General features: G+C 42.6%; 1 protein-coding gene across 3 annotated transcripts in view; it reads right to left on the bottom strand.

Annotated features, from left to right (window-relative positions):
* The window catches only part of PHTF1 (putative homeodomain transcription factor 1), a 281946-nt gene that overhangs the window by 18933 nt on the left and 242398 nt on the right, over positions 1–20615 (bottom strand). For all 3 annotated transcript variants that reach the window (XM_040423902.1, XM_040423901.1, XM_040423900.1), the window contains 2 exons: positions 19043–19198; positions 14271–14366 (listed from right to left, as the gene is read on the bottom strand). In XM_040423902.1, coding sequence (XP_040279836.1) covers positions 14271–14366; positions 19043–19198 — 252 coding nt within the window. The remainder of the gene's footprint in view (positions 1–14270; positions 14367–19042; positions 19199–20615) is intronic.

The raw sequence follows: 20615 nt of genomic DNA on the forward strand, positions 1-20615 counted from the left end.
TTGCATGCTGCATGCGACAACAATCTCCCATATTCTTCATATGTCTGGGCTGTGGGATAACCAATCAGAACGGAAATGCTGTTTGCAGCCCTTGATCTCCACAGATCGTGTCTGAGGAGATCAGAGCCTGTCAGAAGGTAATGCTTTGAGCCCCCACTGTGCCCTCTGTGCCACCCCCATTCCCCCCGTCTGCCATCCGTACTGCCCTGTCCATCATCTGTGCCCCCACACTTTAAAAACTTGATGGCAGTGGCTCTGGAACTGAGCTGCTGCCATCAGCAGTGGGTGTCTGTTGTAATATACAATTGACATTCTGCTACAACGTCCGAGATTGGTGCTAGCTCCTACCCTGCCGTTTAACCCCTTAGATGCCACACTGGGTAGCCACTGCAGCATCCATGAGGTTAACAGAGGAAGGGAGGAGACCTATAGGCCAGTGCTTTCTGCTCATTTGCATCTCTTTCTTACCAGAATTCCAGAGGAGCATGTATCGTCTCCTCATGACGATTAAGGTGCCTTCTCCCCAAGGAGATATAATACCCTCGAAATCCTGACTTAGGCCTCTCATTCATGTCAGCTAGTACTCTCTGCACTGCACTGATGAGAGGCTGGCTTATTTAATATCTGAGTCATGTCTCAATGCCTATTTAAAGGGTAGAACATTGACTTATGGGATAACTGCCTTGCATCTGGTGGCATTAGAGGCAGATCTTGATAAGAGCTCATTTGCATCCCTTTCTTCTGTAAATTCTGTGTAATGCTTGTTGGGTCAAAGCACTCACTGTACAACTTGATTAATTCCTTGAGGTATGTAGCTCACTTTTTTCCTTTCCTTCTGAGCCCTGCCGTGTGCCCATGAAGATATTTACGACCATATATAACATGTTTCTGTAAACTGCAGAATCAGGGTTAAATATTGAGGTTTGTTTTGCTGTTATCTCTTGCTGTGTTACAGGGAAAAGTTGATTAAAATGGAAAATGTGCACAAATTTTTTTATTTTTTTATTTTTTTCCCACCTCCATTTTGCTTTAATTCCTGTGGAACACCTAAAGGGTTACCAAAGTTTCAAAAAACTGTTTGGAATAATTTGAGGGGTGTAGTTTCTAAAATGGGGTCATATATGGGCGGTTTCTACTACAAAAGCCCCTAAAAGTGACTTCAGAACTGAATTGGTCCTTAACCCTTAAAGGGGTTATCCGAGTTATGGGAAAAAAAATAAAACCTAACAAAATTAATCAGGATATACATATACATTAGTCAAGCTTGATTTTTTGAAAAAAGAACGATCCTTACACCTTTTCCAGGTTCTGTTATTGCTGTGTTTACATGCAGCAGTAACAACAATGACTCATCTCTCCCTCATGAATATTTGTGGGAGGGGTTGATCTGACCTTCTCCTCACCCTGCTCTGCACATCCTGACCTTGCATAAACGTCACATCAACATCTTCTATCTCACACAGGCAAAAGGCGCATATGCGATCAACTATTAGCCGCAGGGAGGAACTTGGAGGGAGCCGCGGCACAAGTGAGGATGCAAAGAGGTGGGGGCGTGGCCAAGGCTGATGACGTTCCGTTGACATGGCTTAGTCACTCCAACAAGCAGAGAGCTCCATGTCAACGGAACGTCACAGCTGATGACGTGGGAGGTTACATGACTGTTTAATGTAGCAGAGAAACGGCACAAGATAGGTACAGTAAGTGATTTAGGAAAACTAAGGTATAGGAGAAATAAAGCCATAAAGATAAGGTTAAGTTAACTCGGATAACCCCTTTAAGGACTTGGGGTGTACCGGTTAGCCCTGTTTTCCGAGTCCTTAAGGACTCAGGACGTACTGGTACGTCCTAAGTTTAAAAAAAGATTGCGGCGCGGCGGGGGTTAATTGTGACAGGATGCCCGCTGAAATCATTCAGTGGGCATCCTGTCACAACGCCGGGGGGGTCATGTGACACCCCTGTATCGGCGACTGCCGCAAACCGCAGGTCAATTCAGACCTGCGGTTTGCGGCGGTGATCGGGCATGCCATCGGGTCTCCATGCGGCTGTAGGGGGGACCCGATGGCATGGAAGGCAGCGCGATGTCTAAGGAAGGCATCGGGCTGCCTTCCGATGATGAGCCTGTGAGATCCAGCCCCCTGGATCTCACAGGCCGGAAGCTGTATGAGTAATACACACAGTATTACTCATACAGACAATGCATTCCAATACAGAAGTATTGGAATGCATTGTAAAGGCTTAGACCCCCAAAAGTTCAAGTCCCAAAGTGGGACAAAAAAGAAAGTGAAAAAAAAAGTTAAAAAAATATAGTTTTCCCCCTCAAAAAATTAAAAGTTTCAAGTAAAAATAAACAAAAACTTCATTCTCCCCAAATAAAGTGAAAAAAAATTGGTAAAAAATAGGGGGGGAAAAAAAAGTATGCATATTAGGTATCGCCACGTCCGTATCGACCGTCTCTATAAACATATCACATGACCTAACCCCTCAGATGAACACTGTAAAAATAAAAACTGTGCTAAATAAACAATTTTTTGGTCACCTTACATCACAAAAAGTACAGCAGCAAGCGATCAAAAAGGCGATTGCCCACCAAAATAGTACAAATCTAACAGTCACCTCATCCCGCAAAAAATGAGCCCCTACCTGAGACAATCGCCCAAAAAATAAAAAAAACTATGGCTCAGAATATGGAGACACTAAAAAAAAAACACTTTAAAAAAAGCTGTTATTGTGTAAAACTTACATAAATAAAAAAAAAGTATACATATTTGGTATCGCCGCATTCGTATCGACCGGCTCTATAAAAATATCACATGACCTAACCCCTCAGATGAACACCGTAAAAAAAACAAAAAAAAAACTGTGCTAAATAAACCATTTTCTGTCACCTTACATCACAAAAAGTGTAATAGCAAGCGATCAAAAAGTCATATGCACCCCAAAAAATTAGACCCTACCTAAGATAATCGCCCAAAAACTGAAAAAACTATGGCTCTCAGAATATGGAGACCCTAAAACATGATTTTTTTTTGCTTCAAAAATTATATTATTGTGTAAAACTTACATAAATAAAAAAAAGTATACATATTAAGTATCACCGCATCCGTGACAACCTGGTCTATAAAAATATCAAATGATCTAACCTGTCAGATGAATGTTGTAAATAACAAAAAATAAAAACTGTGCCAAAACAGCTATTTCTTGTTATCTTGCCTCACAAAAAGTGTAATATAGAGCAACCAAAAATCATATATACCCTAAACTAGTACCAATAATACTGCCACCCTATCCCATAGTTTCTAAAATGGGGCCACAGTTTTTGGAGTTTCTACTCTAGGGGTGCATCAGGGGGGCTTCAAATGGGACATGGTGTAAAAAAAAAACAGTCCAGCAAAATCTGCCTTCCAAAAACTGTATATGGCATTCCTTTCCTTTTGTGCCCTGCCGTGTGCCCGTACAGTAGTTTACGACCACATATGGGGTGTTTCTGTAAACTACAGAATCAGGGCCATAAATATTGAGCTTGGTTTGGCTGTTAACCCTTGCTTTGTAACTGGAAAAAAAATATTAAAATGGAAAATCTGCCAAAAAAGTGAAATTTTGAAATTGTATCTCTATTTTCCATTAATTCTTGTGGAACACCTAAAGGGTTAACGACGTTTGTAAAATCAGTTTTGAATACCTTGAGGGTGTAGTTTCTAAAATGGGGTCATTTTTGGGTGGTTTCTATTATGTAAGCCTCGCAAAGTGACTTCAGACCTGAACTGGTCCCTAAAAATTGGGTTTTTGAAAATTTCGGAAAAATTTCAAGATTTGCTTCTAAGCCTTGTAACATCTCCAAAAAATAAAATATCATTCCCAAAATGATCCAAACATGAAGTAGACATATGGGGAATGTGAAGTAATAACTATTTTTGAAGGTATTACTATATATTATAGAAGTAGAGAAATTGAAACTTGGAAATTTGCAATTTTTTACAAATTTTTGGTAAATTTGGTATTTTTATATAAATAAAAAAGATTTTTTTTTTTACCCAATTTTAGCAGTGTCATGAAGTACACAATATGTTACGAAAAAACTATCTCAGAACGGCCTGGGTAAGTCAAAGCGTTTTAAATTTATCAGCACTTAAATTGATACTGGTCAGATTTGCAAAAAATGGCCAAGTCCTTAAGGTGAAATAGGGCTGCGTCCTTAAGGGGTTAAAAAAGGTTTCGAAAATTTTCTTGAAAATGTAAAAAATTGCTTCCAAAATGTTAAGCCTTCCAATGTCCTAATTTTTTTTATAAAATGACAAAAACAACATGATGCCAACATAAAGTACACATATGGGGGATGTTAATTAATAATTTTTGCAAAGAATCACCATCTGGCTTAAAAGCTGAGAATTTCAAATTTATAAAATTGCTATTTTTTCAAAATTTTCGGTGGATTTTGGATTTTCATACATAAAGGTAAAAGATATTGACTCAAATTCACCACCTACATGAAGTACTAAGGCCTCTTTCACACGGGCGTTGCGGGAACACGTGCGATTTTTCCGCGCGAGTGCAAAACATTGTAATGCGTTTTGCACTCGCGTGAGAAAAATCGCGCATGTTTGGCTTGGGATCGGTGTTCTGTAGATTGTATTATTTTCCCTTATAACATGGTTATAAGGGAAAATAATAGCATTCTGAATACAGAATGCATAGTAAAATAGGGCTGGAGGGGTTAAAAAAAATAAAAAAATATTTAACTCACCTTAATCCACTTGATCGCGCAGCCGGCATCTCCTTCTGTCTCCTTCTTTGCTGATTGGAGGAACAGGACCTGTGGTGACGTCACTCCGGTCATCACATGGTCCATCACATGATCCATCACCATGGTAAAAGATCATGTGATGGATCATGTGATGACCGGAGTGACGTCACCACAGGTCCTGTTCCTGCACACAGCTAAGATGAAGACAGAAGGAGATGCCGGGCTGCGCTATCAAGTGGATTAAGGTGAGGTAAATAATTTTTTATTTTTTTTAACCCCTCCAGCGCTATTTTACTATGCATTCTGTATTCAGAATGCTATTATTTTCCCTTATAACCATGTTATAAGGGGAAATAATAATGATCGGGTCTCCATCCCGATCGTCTCCTAGCAACCGTGAGTGAAAATCGCATCCGCACTTACTTGCGGATGCTTGCGATTTTCACGCAACCCCATTCATTTCTATGGGTTCTGCGTTACGTGAAAAACGCACAAAGAGGAGCATGCTGCGATTTTCATGCAACAAACAAGTGATGCGTGAAAATCACTGCTCTTGTGCACAGCCCCATAGAAATGAATGGGTCAGGATTCAGTGCGGGTGAAATGCGTTCAACTCACGCATCGCATCCGCGCGGAATACTCGCCCGTGTGAAAGGGGCCTAAGTGTCACGAGAAAACATTCTCAGAATCGCTTGTATAAGTAAAAACATTCCAAAGTTATTACCACATACAGTGACACGGTAGATTTGAAAAATAGGGCTTCAGCATTTGGTCCAAACTGGCTTTTGCTGGAAGTTTTGGCTGTTGGCCTCCTGGACCAATTTTCTTATCTTTTCAGCAATTTTTTGGAATATCCAGTTCTTTATAATGTCACTGTTTGTGCCAAATTTTATTCACCTCTTGATGACCATCTTTATTGTGTTCCATGGTATATCTAATGCCATGGAAAATGTTTGGTCCGTTCTCCTGACTGATAACTTTTAATGAGATCTCTGTGTCCTGAACACAACCATATTCCAATTATAAGAGTGCGTTCAGACTTATGCAACCACATTATTTTAGTTTTGTTATTTTTATTTTCCTCCTTAAATTATTTTAGTTTTGTTTTCAATTGGAGTTGTCATGTCATGAGTACTCACCCCTCCCAATATGTTTCAGTTCATAGATTTTATTATTTTCCCTTATGACATGGTTATAAGGGAAAATAATAGCATTCTTAATACAGAATGCTTAGTAAAATAGGGATGGAGAGGTTAAAAAATAAAAAATATAATTTAACTCACCTCATCAACTTGTTCGCGCAGCCCGGCTTCTCTTCTGTCGTCTTCTTTGATGACCTGGGAGGAAAAGGACCTTTGGTGACGTCACTGCGCTCATTACATGGTCCATCACATGATCCATCACGATGGTGATGAGCCATGTGATGAGCGCAGTGACGTCACCAAAGGTCCTTTTTTCCCAGGTCATCAAAGAAGACAGAAGAGAAGCCGGGCTGCGCAAACAAGTTGATAAGGGGAGTTAAATATTATTATTTTTTTTTTTAACCTCTCCATCCCTATTTTACTAAGCATTCTGTATTAAGAATGCTATTATTTTCCCTTGTAACCATTTTATAAGGGAAAATAATAAAATCTACACAACACCTAACCCAAAACCGAAGTTCTGTGAAGAAGTTCGGGTCTGGGTACCAAACATGCAGATTTTTCTCATGCGCGTGAAAAACGCATTAAAACGCTTTTCACTCGTGCATTTTCCCGCGACGCACCTGCATCCTATCCGGCCCTCACACGCGACGCCCGTGTGAAAGAAGCCTAAGTGTCCCATGTAATTGTGCTGCATATCAGCTGGTAAATAACCAGTCTTTTGTCATCTGATTTAATCTTTTATGCAGCATAAAAGATGCTCAATTATTGGCAACACATTTTATGTAATTAGGGACTGAAGGAATTAATAAAACTGAATGGGGGAGGAACCATATTGGTAGTAATCGTTCCTTCCCATATACTTTGGCCAGTGTACTAGACCAATGCAGCATGTACCAATCATCAAGTATATACACTGCCTGTCCAAAAAAAAAAGTTGCCACCAAAAAAAAAGTCACACACTCTTTAGCTTTGATTACAGCACGCATTCGCTGTGGCATTGTTTTGATAAGCTTCTGCAATGTCACAAGATTTATTTCCATCCAGTGTTGCAATAATTTTTTTTTTTTAGGATCGTTAATTAAGACCTCCTTATACTCACCGCTCCTTGACAAACCAGCTTATTCAGCTTGTTGTAATGTTGATTTGCTCTCTCTATCCTAATGCTTTATTCTCCGTGATATTCAATATTTTTCCAAATGACATACTTGCTTCATAGTCTGCTCTACATCAGACACCTCTAAATGTTGTCATATTGTCTATCTCATAACAAAAACCTTCTGATTCATTTCAATGCAGTTCATAGTACAGTGTTGTATAATTGTTTTTTAACCCCTTAAGGACCCTGCCATTTTTCACCTTAAGGACCAGGCCATTTTTTGAAAATCTGACGTGTCACTTTATGTGGTGACAATTTTAAAACGCTTCTACTTATGCAGGCCATTCTGAGATTGTTTTCTCATCACGTATTGTACTTCATGACAGTGGTCAAATTGAGTCAAAAAAAATAATTTTTATTTATAAAAAAAATCCAAATTTACCAAAAATTTGGAAAAATTATCACATTTCATAGAAACATAGAATGTGTCGGCAGATAAGAACCATTTGGCCTATCTAGTCTGCCCAATATACTGAATACTATGAATAGCCCTTGGCCCTATCTTATATGAAGGATGGCCTTATGCCTATCCCATGCATGCTTAAACTCCTTCACTGTATTTGCAGCTACCACTTCTGCAGGAAGGCTATTCCATGCATCCACTACTCTCTCAGTAAAGTAATACTTCCTGATATTACTTTTAAACCTTTGCCCCTCTAATTTAAAACGATGTCCTCTTGTAACAGTTTTTCTTCTTTTAAATATTCTCTCCACTTTTACCTTGTTGATTCCCTTTATATGTATTTAAAAGTTTCTATTATATCCCCTCTGTCTCGTCTTTCTTCCAAGCTATACATGTTAAGGTCCTTTGATCTTTCCTGGTAAGTTTTATCCTGCAATCCATGTACTAGTTTTGTAGCTCTTCTCTGAACTCTCTCCAAAGTATCAATATCCTCCTGGAGATATGGTCTCCAGTACTGTGCACAATACTCCAAATGAGGTCTCACTAGTGCTCTGTAGAGCGGCATGAGCACCTCCCTCTTTCTACTGGTAATGCCTCTCCCTATACACCCAAGCATTCTGCTAGCATTTTGTCATGCCCTGTTCAGACGGTGTGCGGAGGTCTGTCAGTTTGGCAGCACGTGTCTAACCATTTGTTTGTTTTGGAATCATGCTGGATCCGCCTTCCTTCAGGTGCTCTGGCTGGGGTCATTGGCTTAAATTGCCTTCAATCCCAGAGGGCCGTGCGGGTTATAGCTTTCAGTCTGGCCTTGGATTCAAGGAAGGAAGGATTGTCTGTTCCAGCTCAGATAAGTTTGATTTCTGTTTGTGTTATTTGCTGTCTAGGCTATTTGTGTGTCTTCTGCCCCTTCTCCCCTTTCACCATCTCAGGGATTCTAGGGTGTTTGCAGTCCAGGCACGAGGACACTTCATTCCTACCATTAAGGTCTGAATGTGGGCTTAGCAGCATAGGGAGAGAAGTCAGGGATGTGCTAGGAGGTGACCTGTCCCCAGCATCTAGCCTAGACACTTGTGTATTTGGTTGTCTGTGTATCTGAGTTCCTGTCCGCCGTGACATTATAACCCGCCATACTGTGACTGCCATCACTTAGCGGTTTTGTGATGGCGTCAATTGATGCACTGGTTGACCGCATGCAGGGATTATCCCTGGAGGTTGCGGATCTGCGTAGTTCGGTCACACAGTGTCAGAGGGTTCTGGCATCAGATGCAGGTCAAATTGGTGGGGAGCCTAAAGTCGCTCTTCCCGAGAAATTTACAGGGGGTGCGGATGATTTTATCCGCTTTAAAGAGTCATGCAAACTGTATTTTCGACTGCGTCCATTGTCGTCAGGTGATGAAAATCAGAGGGTTGGTATCATCATGTCTCTGCTTAAAGGGGACGCGCAATCCTGAACTTTTTCTCTGCCGCCCGCTTCTCTGGCCCTCCGGTCGGTGGAGGAATTTTTCAAAGCCCTGGGATTGATTTACGATGACCCAGATCGGGTCTCGATGGCAGAATCTTAATTGCGTAACTTACTACAGGGTAAACATAATGCAGAGGCTTACTGCATAGAGTTTAGGAGATGGGCTACTGAGTCGGGGTGGAACGACCCCGCGTTACATAGTCAGTTTTGTCAGGGGTTATCTGAAAGGTTGAAAGATGCCCTGGCTTTTCATGAGTACCCGGATACTCTAGAGAATGCAATGTCTTTGGCTATACGGTTGGATAGACGTATCAGAGAGAGGTGTAAGGGTCCCTCCGTGCAAGGGATCCCTTCTGCATGTGGTTTTGTCTCACCTGCTGCCCAGGGTGATATTACTTATAACTCTGGGGTAGGGGAGGAACCCATGCAGTTGGGTCAGATATCTTTTCGTTCTGGTAGGAGATACTTTAGGAGATTACATAAACTATGTTACTACTGTGGTAAAAGTGACCATCTTGTTTTTGCTTGTCCTTTTGTTAAATCACGTGATGATATGAAAGAAAGAGAAACCGTCCTGACTCTTGGAAGCGTGAATGGAGTAGTGGAACAAGCAAATATGCAAGCTTCCTGTAATTCTCATTTTCTCCTTCCAGCCATGGTGGCGCTAGACTCAAGAAAATTCTTTGTTGAGGTATTCATTCACTGTGGTGCTGGGCTAAACCTTATTGACTTTCTTTTCCTTCAAAATCTGGGTCTAAGTACGTGCACTTTGGAAAGGGAGATTCCAGTGTTTGCAATAGATTCTTCACCTCTTTCTCAAAGGAGTCTCACTCATATTGCACATAATATTCAGTTGAGGTTGGGTGATTCACATGTAGAGCTTATTTCTTGTTTTGTCATGAGGAATTTGCCTGCTCCTTTAGTCCTAGGTTTACCTTGGTTGACAAAACATAATCCAATTATTGATTGGCAGGCAAGACAAATGATTGGTTGGGGAGAGTTTTGTTCGGAGAATTGTCTTGGCACATCTATCTCAGGGGTGTCCACTGCGGTTCTACCTCAATATCTCTCAGACTTTGCAGATGTCTTTTTGGAGCGTGGGACCCAGGAATTGCCCCCTCATCATGACTATGATTGTCCAGTTAATCTCATCCCAGAAGCTAAGTTGCCAAAGTCTCGCCTTTACATTCTTTCCCAACCTGAAAGAGAGGTCATGCGAAAGTATATCGCCGAGAGTTTGGCAAAAGGTCATATTAGGCCATCTAAGTCTCCGGTGGCAGTAGGTTTTTTCTTTGTCAAGAAAAAGGATGGATCACTGAGACCGTGTTTGGATTTTTGGGAATTGAACCGTATTACGGTCCGGGATCCGTATCCCCTTCCTTTGATCTCCGATCTTTTTGATCAGATTGTTGGTGCCAGGGTGTTCTCCAAGTTGGATTTGAGAGGGGCCTACAATCTGATCAGAATCAAGGAAGGGGATGAGTGGAAGACGGCCTTCAACACGCACGAGGGTCATTTTGAGAATCTGGTTATGCCTTTTGGGTTGACGAACGCGCAAGCGGTATTTCAGCATTTCGTCAATGACATTTTTCATCACTTGGTGGGGAGGTTCGTGGTGGTTTACTTGGATGACATTTTAATTTACTCTCCTGATCTGAAGACCCATCAGGATCATGTGAGACAGGTTTTAACGATCCTTCAGGAGAATAAGTTATATGCCAAATTGGAAAAATGTGTGTTTTCTGTGCAGGAGCTTCCGTTTTTGGGATATCTGCTTTCCGACTCTGGTTTTCGTATGGACCTCGAAAAAGTCCGGGCGGTTCTGGAATGGGACCGACCAGAGAATCAGAAAGCTTTGATGCGATTTTTGGGGTTTACTAACTATTATAGAAAATTTATTCTAAACTATTCCACCATTGTTAAACCTCTGACTGATATGACAAAGAAGGGCACTGACGTCTCTGTTTGGTCGGAGGAGGCATTGCAGGCCTTTTCGACTATTAAAGAGGACCTTTCACCTGTATAAACTATGTTAACTCAGTATGCTGCCATATAGAGCGGCGCCCGGGGATCTCACTGCACTTACTATTATCCCCGGGCGCCGCTCCGTTATCCCGTTATAGGCTCCGGTACCTTTGCTTTTTAAGTTATAGTAGGCTGGTCTTCCCTTGTCCTGTGGGCGTCTCCTTCTCCTAGGCTGCAGTGCTGGCCAATCGCAGCGCACAGCTCACAGCCTGGGTGGTTTTTTTCTCCCAGGCTGTGAGCTGTGCGCTGCGATTGGCCAGCGCTGCAGCCTAGGAGAAGGAGACGCCCACAGGACAAGGGAAGACCCGCCTACTATAACTTAAAAAGCAAAGGTACCGGAGCCTATAACGGGAGAACGGAGCGGCGCCCGGGGATAATAGTAAGTGCAGTGAGATCCCCGGGCGCAGCTCTATATGGCAGCATACTCAGTTAACATAGTTTATACAGGTGAAAGGTCCTCTTTAAGGAGTGTTTTGCGTCTGCTCCCATTCTGTTGCAGCCCGATATGTCTCAACCATTCGTGGTGGAGGTGGATGCATCAGAAGTGGGGGTGGGAGCGGTGCTGTCGCAGGGTTCATCTCCTGGCAAATGGGTCCCGTGTGCTTTCTTTTCCAAGAAGCTCTCGGTCGCCGAGAGGAACTATGATGTGGGACATAGAGAGTTGCTGGCTATAAAATTGGCCTTTGAGGAATGGCGTCACTGGTTGGAGGGGGCTTCTCACCCCGTTATTGTTTATACGGATCATAAGAATTTGGCATACCTACAATCTGCCAAGCGTCTGAACCCTAGACAGGCTAGATGGTCACTGTTTTTTACCAGGTTCAATTTTGTTGTCACTTTTCGTCCGGGGGTCAAAAATATCAAGGCAGATGCGTTGTCTCGCAGTTTTCCTGGGGGAGGTGATTCAGAGGATCCTGCTCCGATTTTGGCCGACGGGGTTGTGGTTTCCGCTCTGTATCCCGAATTGGAGATAGAGGTGTTGGGAGCCCAGGAGGGGGCTCCTGGTTCCTGTCCCCCAGGGAGGTTATTTGTTCCCGAAGAACTGCGATACAAGGTTTTCAAGGAACATCACGATACTGTCCTTGCCGGACATCCTGGTGGTAAGTCCACCTGTGACCTTGTGTCCCGGAGGTTCTGGTGGCCTGGGTTACGTAGGAGCATTGAGGATTACGTGGCAGCTTGTGAGACCTGTGCACGATCTAAGGTTGCTCATACTCGACCGGCTGGTTCACTCCTTCCTTTATCTATTCCGTCTCGTCCTTGGACGCACTTGTCCATGGACTTTATTACGGATCTGCCGAGTTCCTCGGGGAAAACAATAATTTTGGTGGTAGTTGATCGTTTTAGCAAGATGACTCATTTTATATCGTTAACTGGTCTGCCTAATGCCAAGACTCTTGCGCAAATTTTTGTTGACAATATCGTGAGATTGCATGGTATTCCTTCGGATGTGGTTTCTGATAGGGGCACGCAGTTTGTCTCCAGGTTCTGGAGGGCGTTCTGCTCTCGGCTTGGCATTCAACTTTCGTTCTCTTCGGCTTTCCATCCACAGTGGAATGGACAGACGGAGCGTACTAATCAGAACCTGGAGACCTACTTGAGGTGCTTTGTGGCGGAAAATCAGGAGGACTGGTCCTCATTCCTGCCCTTAGCGGAGTTTGCTTTGAATAACCGTAGACAGGAATCCACAGGTAAGTCGCCATTTTTTGGCGCATATGGTTTTCATCCTCAGTTTGGTACCTTTTCTGGGACTATTTCCTCTGGGATGCCAGAGGAGGAAAGGTTTTCTTCTACCTTATCCTCCATCTGGTGGAGGATACAAGTGAATTTGGAGACGATGGGTGAGAGATATAAGCGAATGGCTGACAGGAGACGTGTGACTGGTCCGGACCTGTGTGTGGGTGATCTGGTGTGGTTGTCCACTAAGAACATTAAATTGAGAGTGCCATCTTGGAAACTGGGTCCAAGATTTATCGGCCCGTACAAAATATCTGCGCTGATCAATCCAGTAGCGTTTCGACTGGATCTTCCGCAGACTTGGAAGATCCATGATGTGTTCCATAGATCTTTATTGAAAAAATATGTGAGACCAGTGGAACCATCGCCATTGCCCCCTCCTCCTGTTCTGGTCGATGGGAATTTAGAGTTTGAGATCTCCAGGATTCTTGACTCTAGAGTTCTTCGGGGTTCCCTTCAGTATCTGGTACACTGGAGGAGATATGGCCCCGAGGAGAGGATGTGGGTTCCGGCACTGGAGGTCAACGCCAGCCGACTGGTTAGGGCTTTTCACAGAGCCCACCCGGATAAGGTTGGTCCAGGGTGCCCGGAGGTCACCTGTAGAAGGGGGGGGGTACTGTCATGCCCTGTTCAGACGGTGTGCGGAGGTCTGTCAGATTGGCAGCACGTGTCTAACCATTTGTTTGTTTTGGAATCATGCTGGATCCGCCTTCCTTCAGGTCCTCTGGGTGGGGTCATTGGCTTAAATTGCCTTCAATCCCAGAGGGCCGTGCGGGTTATAGCTTTCAGTCTGGCCTTGGATTCAAGGAAGGAAGTATTGTCTGTTCCAGCTCAGATAAGTTTGATTTCTGTTTGTGTTGTTTGCGGTCTAGGCTATTTGTGTGTCTTCTGCCCCTTCTCCCCTTTCACCATCTCAGGGATTCTAGGGTGTTTGCAGTCCAGGCACGAGGACACTTCATTCCTACCATTAAGGTCTGAATGTGGGCTTAGCAGCATAGGGAGAGAAGTCAGGGATGTGCTAGGAGGTGACCTGTCCCCAGCATCTAGACTAGACACTTGTGTATTTGGTTGTCTGTGTATCTGAGTTCCTGTCCGCCGTGACACATTTCCTGCTGCTCTGTCATTGTCTGCCTACCTTTAAGTCTTCTGAAATAATGACCCCTAAATCCCTTTCCTCAGATGCTGAGGTTAGGACTGTATCACTGATTTTATATTCTGCTCTTGGATTTTTACGCCCCAGGTGCATTATCTTGCACTTATCAACATTAAATTTTAGTTGCCAGATTTTTTGACCATTCCTCTAGTTTTCCTAAATCCTTTTCCATTTGGTGTATCCCTCCTCAGGTAAGGTTCTACTGGAATTCTCTAAACCCGGACTCATCCATCAGACTGCCACATAGAGAAGCAGGATTTGTCACTTCACAGAACACATTTCCACTGCTGTTTCCATTGAAGTAATCTGCAAAGCAATTGAATTGGTCTGAATGCAAAAAGCCCACTGGGCGGAAACCATCCATTGACTATTATTCAGCTCTATTAAGGCAATAGTAACTGTTCTTTCCCTGCAATATATTACCTGATCACATGTTAGGTATACATACCTGGATAAGTTTGGAAGACAGTTTTAGAACGTTATTCACAATATTGAGCTGTTCTTTCTTGTTTGGCTTCTTTTCCATTTTCAGATATATGTTGATCTTTAGAGGAACAAAAGATGCATAGAACTTCAAAAAATGATCATTCATGATACACTTCAAAAACCAGTATAGCTACTTGTATATTTCCTGAGTTAATGCACAACTGGCATATATTTTATTTTTATGGCAAAGCAAATAAGCTGTTTCATAGAAGGACATGTCATTAAGATGCATCTCATAGTGCAGGACACCACAAAAACTGTCTAAAAACACTAATTTGAATACAAATCAATTAAAAGAATAACTCTGACCTTTCTGTTGTCCTATTAGGGTAAAGCCGAAAAACTGGGTTTTTGGGAGGTGTGAACAATACCCTGAATGTATTTGTACTGATGCTCCTTGTGGAGATGATTGCTATGGTTATACAATTATAAAAACAGTGCTCAGATATATTTCTCACAGAGATTCTATATAACCGGCTCAGAGCTCATCATTGCACAATATTACAATGCTGCTTTGCCACAGATGCAATCACACAGAAACAATAAAAAGTGATGTAGAACTATTTTATATCAATCCATTGAGGTTTTGATAATTGTAACAGAAACACAAGTGTTTTCCATTTGCCAAAGTGTTTTTGGAATCTAATTGCAATCATTGTTCTCTTCGAATAGAATTCTCACTATAATATTGCATTTTAGTCTATGGCTCAAATTAGTTTATAAGAACCAAAATGACTACATAAAGGATTCATCAGATGGATGTAAAGTCTGCCTGTTGCTGTAGTAGTTATATGCAATCCATTCATCCTTTCTGAGAAACAACAGGTGTATTGTCAGCATGATGCTGGTAATGCAGTAATCACAAATTAAAGGTGTTTTTCAAGCTTATAAAATACATTAAAGTAGCTAAATGTGTTTTTAATAGTAATTGTTTTTTTGCCTGTTGCCTAGCTCTGAGCAGCACTGTTGTTTTGATGCTGCTAAGGCTTGCTGTGGGTGGGATTACCAGTGTAATCTCTCCTATGTGCAAAGTAGTGTTTACAGACTGTACTCACATTCGAAACAGCTCTGCTATTGGACAGCCTAGCAAATAAAATATGTCCTCCCCAGACATCGTGAGAAAGGGAAAAGACTAAAAAAGAACCATAACAAAGTGGGAAGAGAAGAGGCATGTGAGGTTCTGTAGTACAGAAGGGGCATTGGTCATGTCAAGTATAGTCACCTGACAGCGTCTGAGACTGACTTATGATGCATTTTAGCTAGACATTACATTAGTAAGTGATAAATTATTAGGTCAGAAGACGCTTGTCAAAGATTTACAACTTTGCCATATTTTGCCAGCAGCAAAATAGTCAAAAGGCAACTCAACCACATCCGTCATATCTGCATAATGGGGTACATTGTGTGCTTTTTCTTAAATTGACATTGATGGTTACTATGCAAATCTGGCTCAGATCCAAAAGGCAGTGCCCCAGTTGCTGCACATCCTGCTTTATTTCTAAAGATTCCAACATTGTGAAAATGTCAATCAGTATAGTGAAAGTCCAAGGAAAATAAAGACACAAAATTACTGTTATTTATTTCTAACTGAAGGACAATACAGATTACAGCAGGGTATCTTGCAGCCAGTGGCGGATTACAATAGGGACGTTCGGGTTGGCAGCCCCGGGCCCAGCACCGCTGGGGGGCCCAACGCCGACTCGAACGCCCACATACTGCGGCGGGGGACGGGAGCGCATAGCTCCCTGTCCCATTGCCGATCACTGCCATAGGCTTCAGGCCGCACATAGGCCTGAGGCCTATGCGGTAGTGAAATCCCGACGCAGGAGTGCGTGATGACGTCATCGTGCGCCTGTGCCGGGACGCAGCACTGCCTCATCCCGCCTTCCTCTGCGAGCCTGGCCCTGGACATAGCCTAGGTGAGTATTTAGCTTTTCATTTTTTTTCATTATTTTTTATTTTATTTCTTGTGCCTACTTTGGGGGACATGTGGGGGGTGGGGGACAAACAGTAGGACATATTAAGAGACATCGAGTACATGGGGAGGGGGAGAATGTGGGGCCTGTGGGGCCAAATCTTTATGGGAGAGAATACTATGTGGGGACAAATTACTGTGTGGGGCCAAATTATTATGGGAGGGACTACTATGTGGGGGCAAACTACTATATGGGGCAGTGTGGGGGCAAATTATTATGGGAGGGACTACTATGTGGGGGTAAATTACTATATGGGGCAGTGTGGGGGCAAATTACTATATGGGGCAGTGTGGGGGCAAATTACTATGTGGGGGCAGTGTGGGGGTACTATTGTGTGGGGACAGTGTGGGGGAAATTGCTATGTGGGGACAGTGTGGGGTAATTGCTATGTGGGGACAGTGTGTGGACAGTGTGGGGTAATTGCTATGTGGGGACAGTGTGGGGTAATTTCTATGTGGGGAAAGTGTGGGGTAATTTCTATGTGGGGACAGTGTGGGGTAATTTCTATGTGGGGACAGTGTGGGGTAATTTCTATGTGGGGACAGTGTGGGGTAATATCTATGTGGGGACAGTGTGGGGAAATTGCTATGTGGGGACAGTGTGGGGAAATTGCTATGTGGGGACAGTGTGGGGAAATTGCTATGTGGGGACAGTGTGGGGAAATTTCTATGTGGGGACAGTGTGGGGTAATTTCTATGTGGGGACAGTGTGGGGTAATTTCTATGTGGGGACAGTGTGGGGTAATTTCTATGTGGGGACAGTGTGGGGTAATTTCTATGTGGGGACAGTGTGGGGTAATTTCTATGTGGGGACAGTGTGGGGTAATTTCTATGTGGGGACAGTGTGGGGTAATTTCTATGTGGGGGAAAACTATTGTGTGGGGACAGTGTGGGGAAATTGCTATGTGGGGGCAAATTACTATGTGGGGGCAGTGTGGTGGAAATTACTATGTGGGGGCAGTGTGGTGGAAATTACTATGTGGGGGAAGTGTGGTGGAAATTACTATGTGGTGGAAATTACTATGTGGGGGCAGTGTGGTGGAAATTACTATATGGGGGCAGTGTGGTGGAAATTAGTATATGGGGGCAAATTACTATGGGAGGATTACTATATGGGGCAGTGTGGTGGAAATTACTATATGGGGGTGTTGCTATTGGGGAGGCACTGTAGGGGCAATTCTATTATGTTTGGGGACACTATACAGGGATTATTGCCTGGAGCACAATAGAGGGTGGTATTATTACTGGGGGTCTCTAGGGGACATTATAGCTGCTGTGGACACTATAGGAACATTTGGGGTAACTTATCAAACTGGTGTAAAGCAGAACTGGCTTAGTTGCCCATAGCAGCCAATCAGATCTCACCTTTCATATTTGACAGCTCTTTTGGAAATCCAGTTCTACTTTACACCAGTTTGATAAATGACTCTAATTATGTCTATTAGGGTCACAATTTTTTCAGCAGTATAGTACCTTGGACATTGGGGAGAAAAACGGGCACAGTATTGGAGGTGGCAGCAGGATGACACTGTGGGGATACCAGGATGAGGAGGTTGATGGAAAAATTTAGAAATCTAACGTGTCTGTGTTACAACTGTAGAGACGAGATGCGGCTGAAAGAATTTGCCATGGTAGTCTGGGTAAATTGGAGGAGAAGAGGAACGAGAAGGTCTACATGACAGGAGATGTCACTGGATGTAAGAGGTATGTGGTGCTGTATTCTCCTCCATGTCTTTTATTATTATAATTATATGTATTTTAAATTTGGCGACAAAATATTTCAGTTTCGGACCCAATTTGGGGTATTTTTTTTAGTCTGAAGATGTCATATGGCCTAGGAAGAGACTGTGGCAACGCAGCCTCTTCATACAAAAAAAAACTAAACAAAAATAGAGGGAGGGGCCCAAGTTGGGTAGACAGCCCCGGGCCTATCATGCACTTAATCCGCCCCTGTTTCCAGGCATAGCATCTACCGAAAATGACATGAAAATATATTTTAGGCTTGCAATATATATCCTGTTGACCGCTGCCCACAGAGGCAAATTGCCTGATACACAGCACCTGGGGGTGGGTACTGTTTGATTCCAGGTTTAGTCTTCAGAGTTATTCAAGCGGTCTCATCATCTGGAGATTATTTTTAAATATCATCATTATAGAAGTGGCAGTGTCATGGTGCTGTGGACTTTTGAGCACCAGTATATAAAAGAGTTAATTATTTAGTTATGGGCAATACATTACCCAATCATAATTTATTTTACTAATTAAGGAGAATGTATCACCTATTTATTAACTGATTTAAACAAGGTAGTGAAACATTCTTCTTTTCTTATATATTATTATTTTGTTCATAGATATTTTAATCTATTTTCTGGACATGATTATGGGCGCTGCCATCTTGCCTGAACAGCATTTAGAGATCTGCTTTACAGTAGTCATATGAACCATAGGAACATGTGGTCTGGAGATAACTCATTGACTTGGGAAAGTGTAGTGGGCATACTTCGTGACCTGTGCAAGGGTCATTGGGTAGGGAAGGGGAGGAAGTGAGATGTGACCATTGTGAATGGTGGACCCTGTGTGAACAGGAAGTGTCAGTATGTTATGAGATCAGTGGCAGGTGTGAAAATGATAAGAAAACATTTTTTTAAAAACACACACAAAATAAATATGTTTACCATAGAAAATTGATTTAAACAATAATTAATTTTCTGATGGCACATTCCCTTTAATGAGTGATATTAGATATATTCACCACTTACCTCTTCAGTTAGTAGTATTGACACATTACTGTATTTCTTGTTGGTGTCAGATCCTAAGGAAGTTAGACGTAGAAGGTAGATTAGCAATGCTGCCTCCCAGATGAGCAACTCCCAGTTATAAACATAGTTTAGGAATGTTGCGTGTCCATGAAGAACCTGTGCGGAAAGATCACAGAACTTTATTGTATACTGGTTTACCCATTTTGCTAAATATCAACAGTCTTTCAGAATACCAGTTTTGCTTGTATTAATTTTTTTTTTAAATGAATGTAGTAATATTAAGTTGACATTTTATGCAGGGTCACGTGGTAGATGTAGCATTTGTACAAACCGGATTCCAAAAAAGTTGGGACACTATACAAATCGTGAATAAAAACTGAATGCAATGATGTGGAGGTGCCAACTTCTAATATTTTATTCAGAATAGAACATAAATCACGGAACAAAAGTTTAAACTGAGAAAATGTACCATTTTAAGGGAAAAATATGTTGAATCAGAATTTCATGGTGTCAACAAATCCCCAAAAAGTTGGGACAAGGCCATTTTCACCACTGTGTGGCATCTCCCCTTCTTCTTACAACACTCAACAGACGTCTGGGGACCAAGGAGACCAGTTTCTCAAGTTTAGAAATAGGAATGCTCTCCCATTCTTGTCTAATACAGGCCTCTAACTGTTCAATCGTCTTGGGCCTTCTTTGTTGCACCTTCCTCTTTATGATGCGCCAAATGTTCTCTATAGGTGAAAGATCTGGACTGCAGACTGGCCATTTCAGTACCCGGATCCTTCTCCTACGCAGCTATGATGCTGTGATTGATGCAGAATGTGGTCTGGCATTATCTTGTTGAAAAATGCAGGGTCTTCCCTGAAAGAGATGATGTCTGGATGGGAGCATATGTTGTTCTAGAACCTGAATATATTTTTCTGCATTGATGGCGCCTTTCCAGACATGCAAGCTGCCCATGCCACACGCACTCATGCAACCCCATACCATCAGAGATGCAGGCTTCTGAACTGAGCGTGGATAACAACTTGGGTTGTCCTTGTCCTCTTTGGTCCGGATGACATGGCGTCCCAGATTTCCAAAAAGAACTTTGAATCGTGACTCGTCTGACCACAGAACAGTCTTCCATTTTGCCACACTCCATTTTAAATGATCCCTGGCCCAGTGAAAACGCCTGAGCTTGTGGATCTTGCTTAGAAATGGCTTCTTCTTTGCACTGTAGAGTTTCAGCTGGCAACGGCGGATGGCACGGTGGATTGTGTTCACTGACAATGGTTTCTGGAAGTATTCCTGAGCCCATTCTGTGATTTCCTTTACAGTAGCATTCCTGTTTGTGGTGCAGTGTCGTTTAAGGGCCCGGAGATCACGGGCATCCAGTATGGTTTTACGGCCTTGACCCTTACGCACAGAGATTGTTCCAGATTCTCTGAATCTTCGGATGATGTTATGCACAGTTGATGATGATAGATGCAAAGTCTTTGCAATTTTTCGCTGGGTAAAACCTTTCTGATATTGCTCCACTATCTTTCTGCGCAACATTGTGGGAATTGGTGATCCTCTACCCATCTTG

The sequence above is a fragment of the Bufo bufo genome, chromosome 3, assembly GCF_905171765.1.
Source record: "Bufo bufo chromosome 3, aBufBuf1.1, whole genome shotgun sequence".
In the NCBI taxonomy this organism is placed as follows: Eukaryota; Metazoa; Chordata; class Amphibia; order Anura; family Bufonidae; genus Bufo; species Bufo bufo.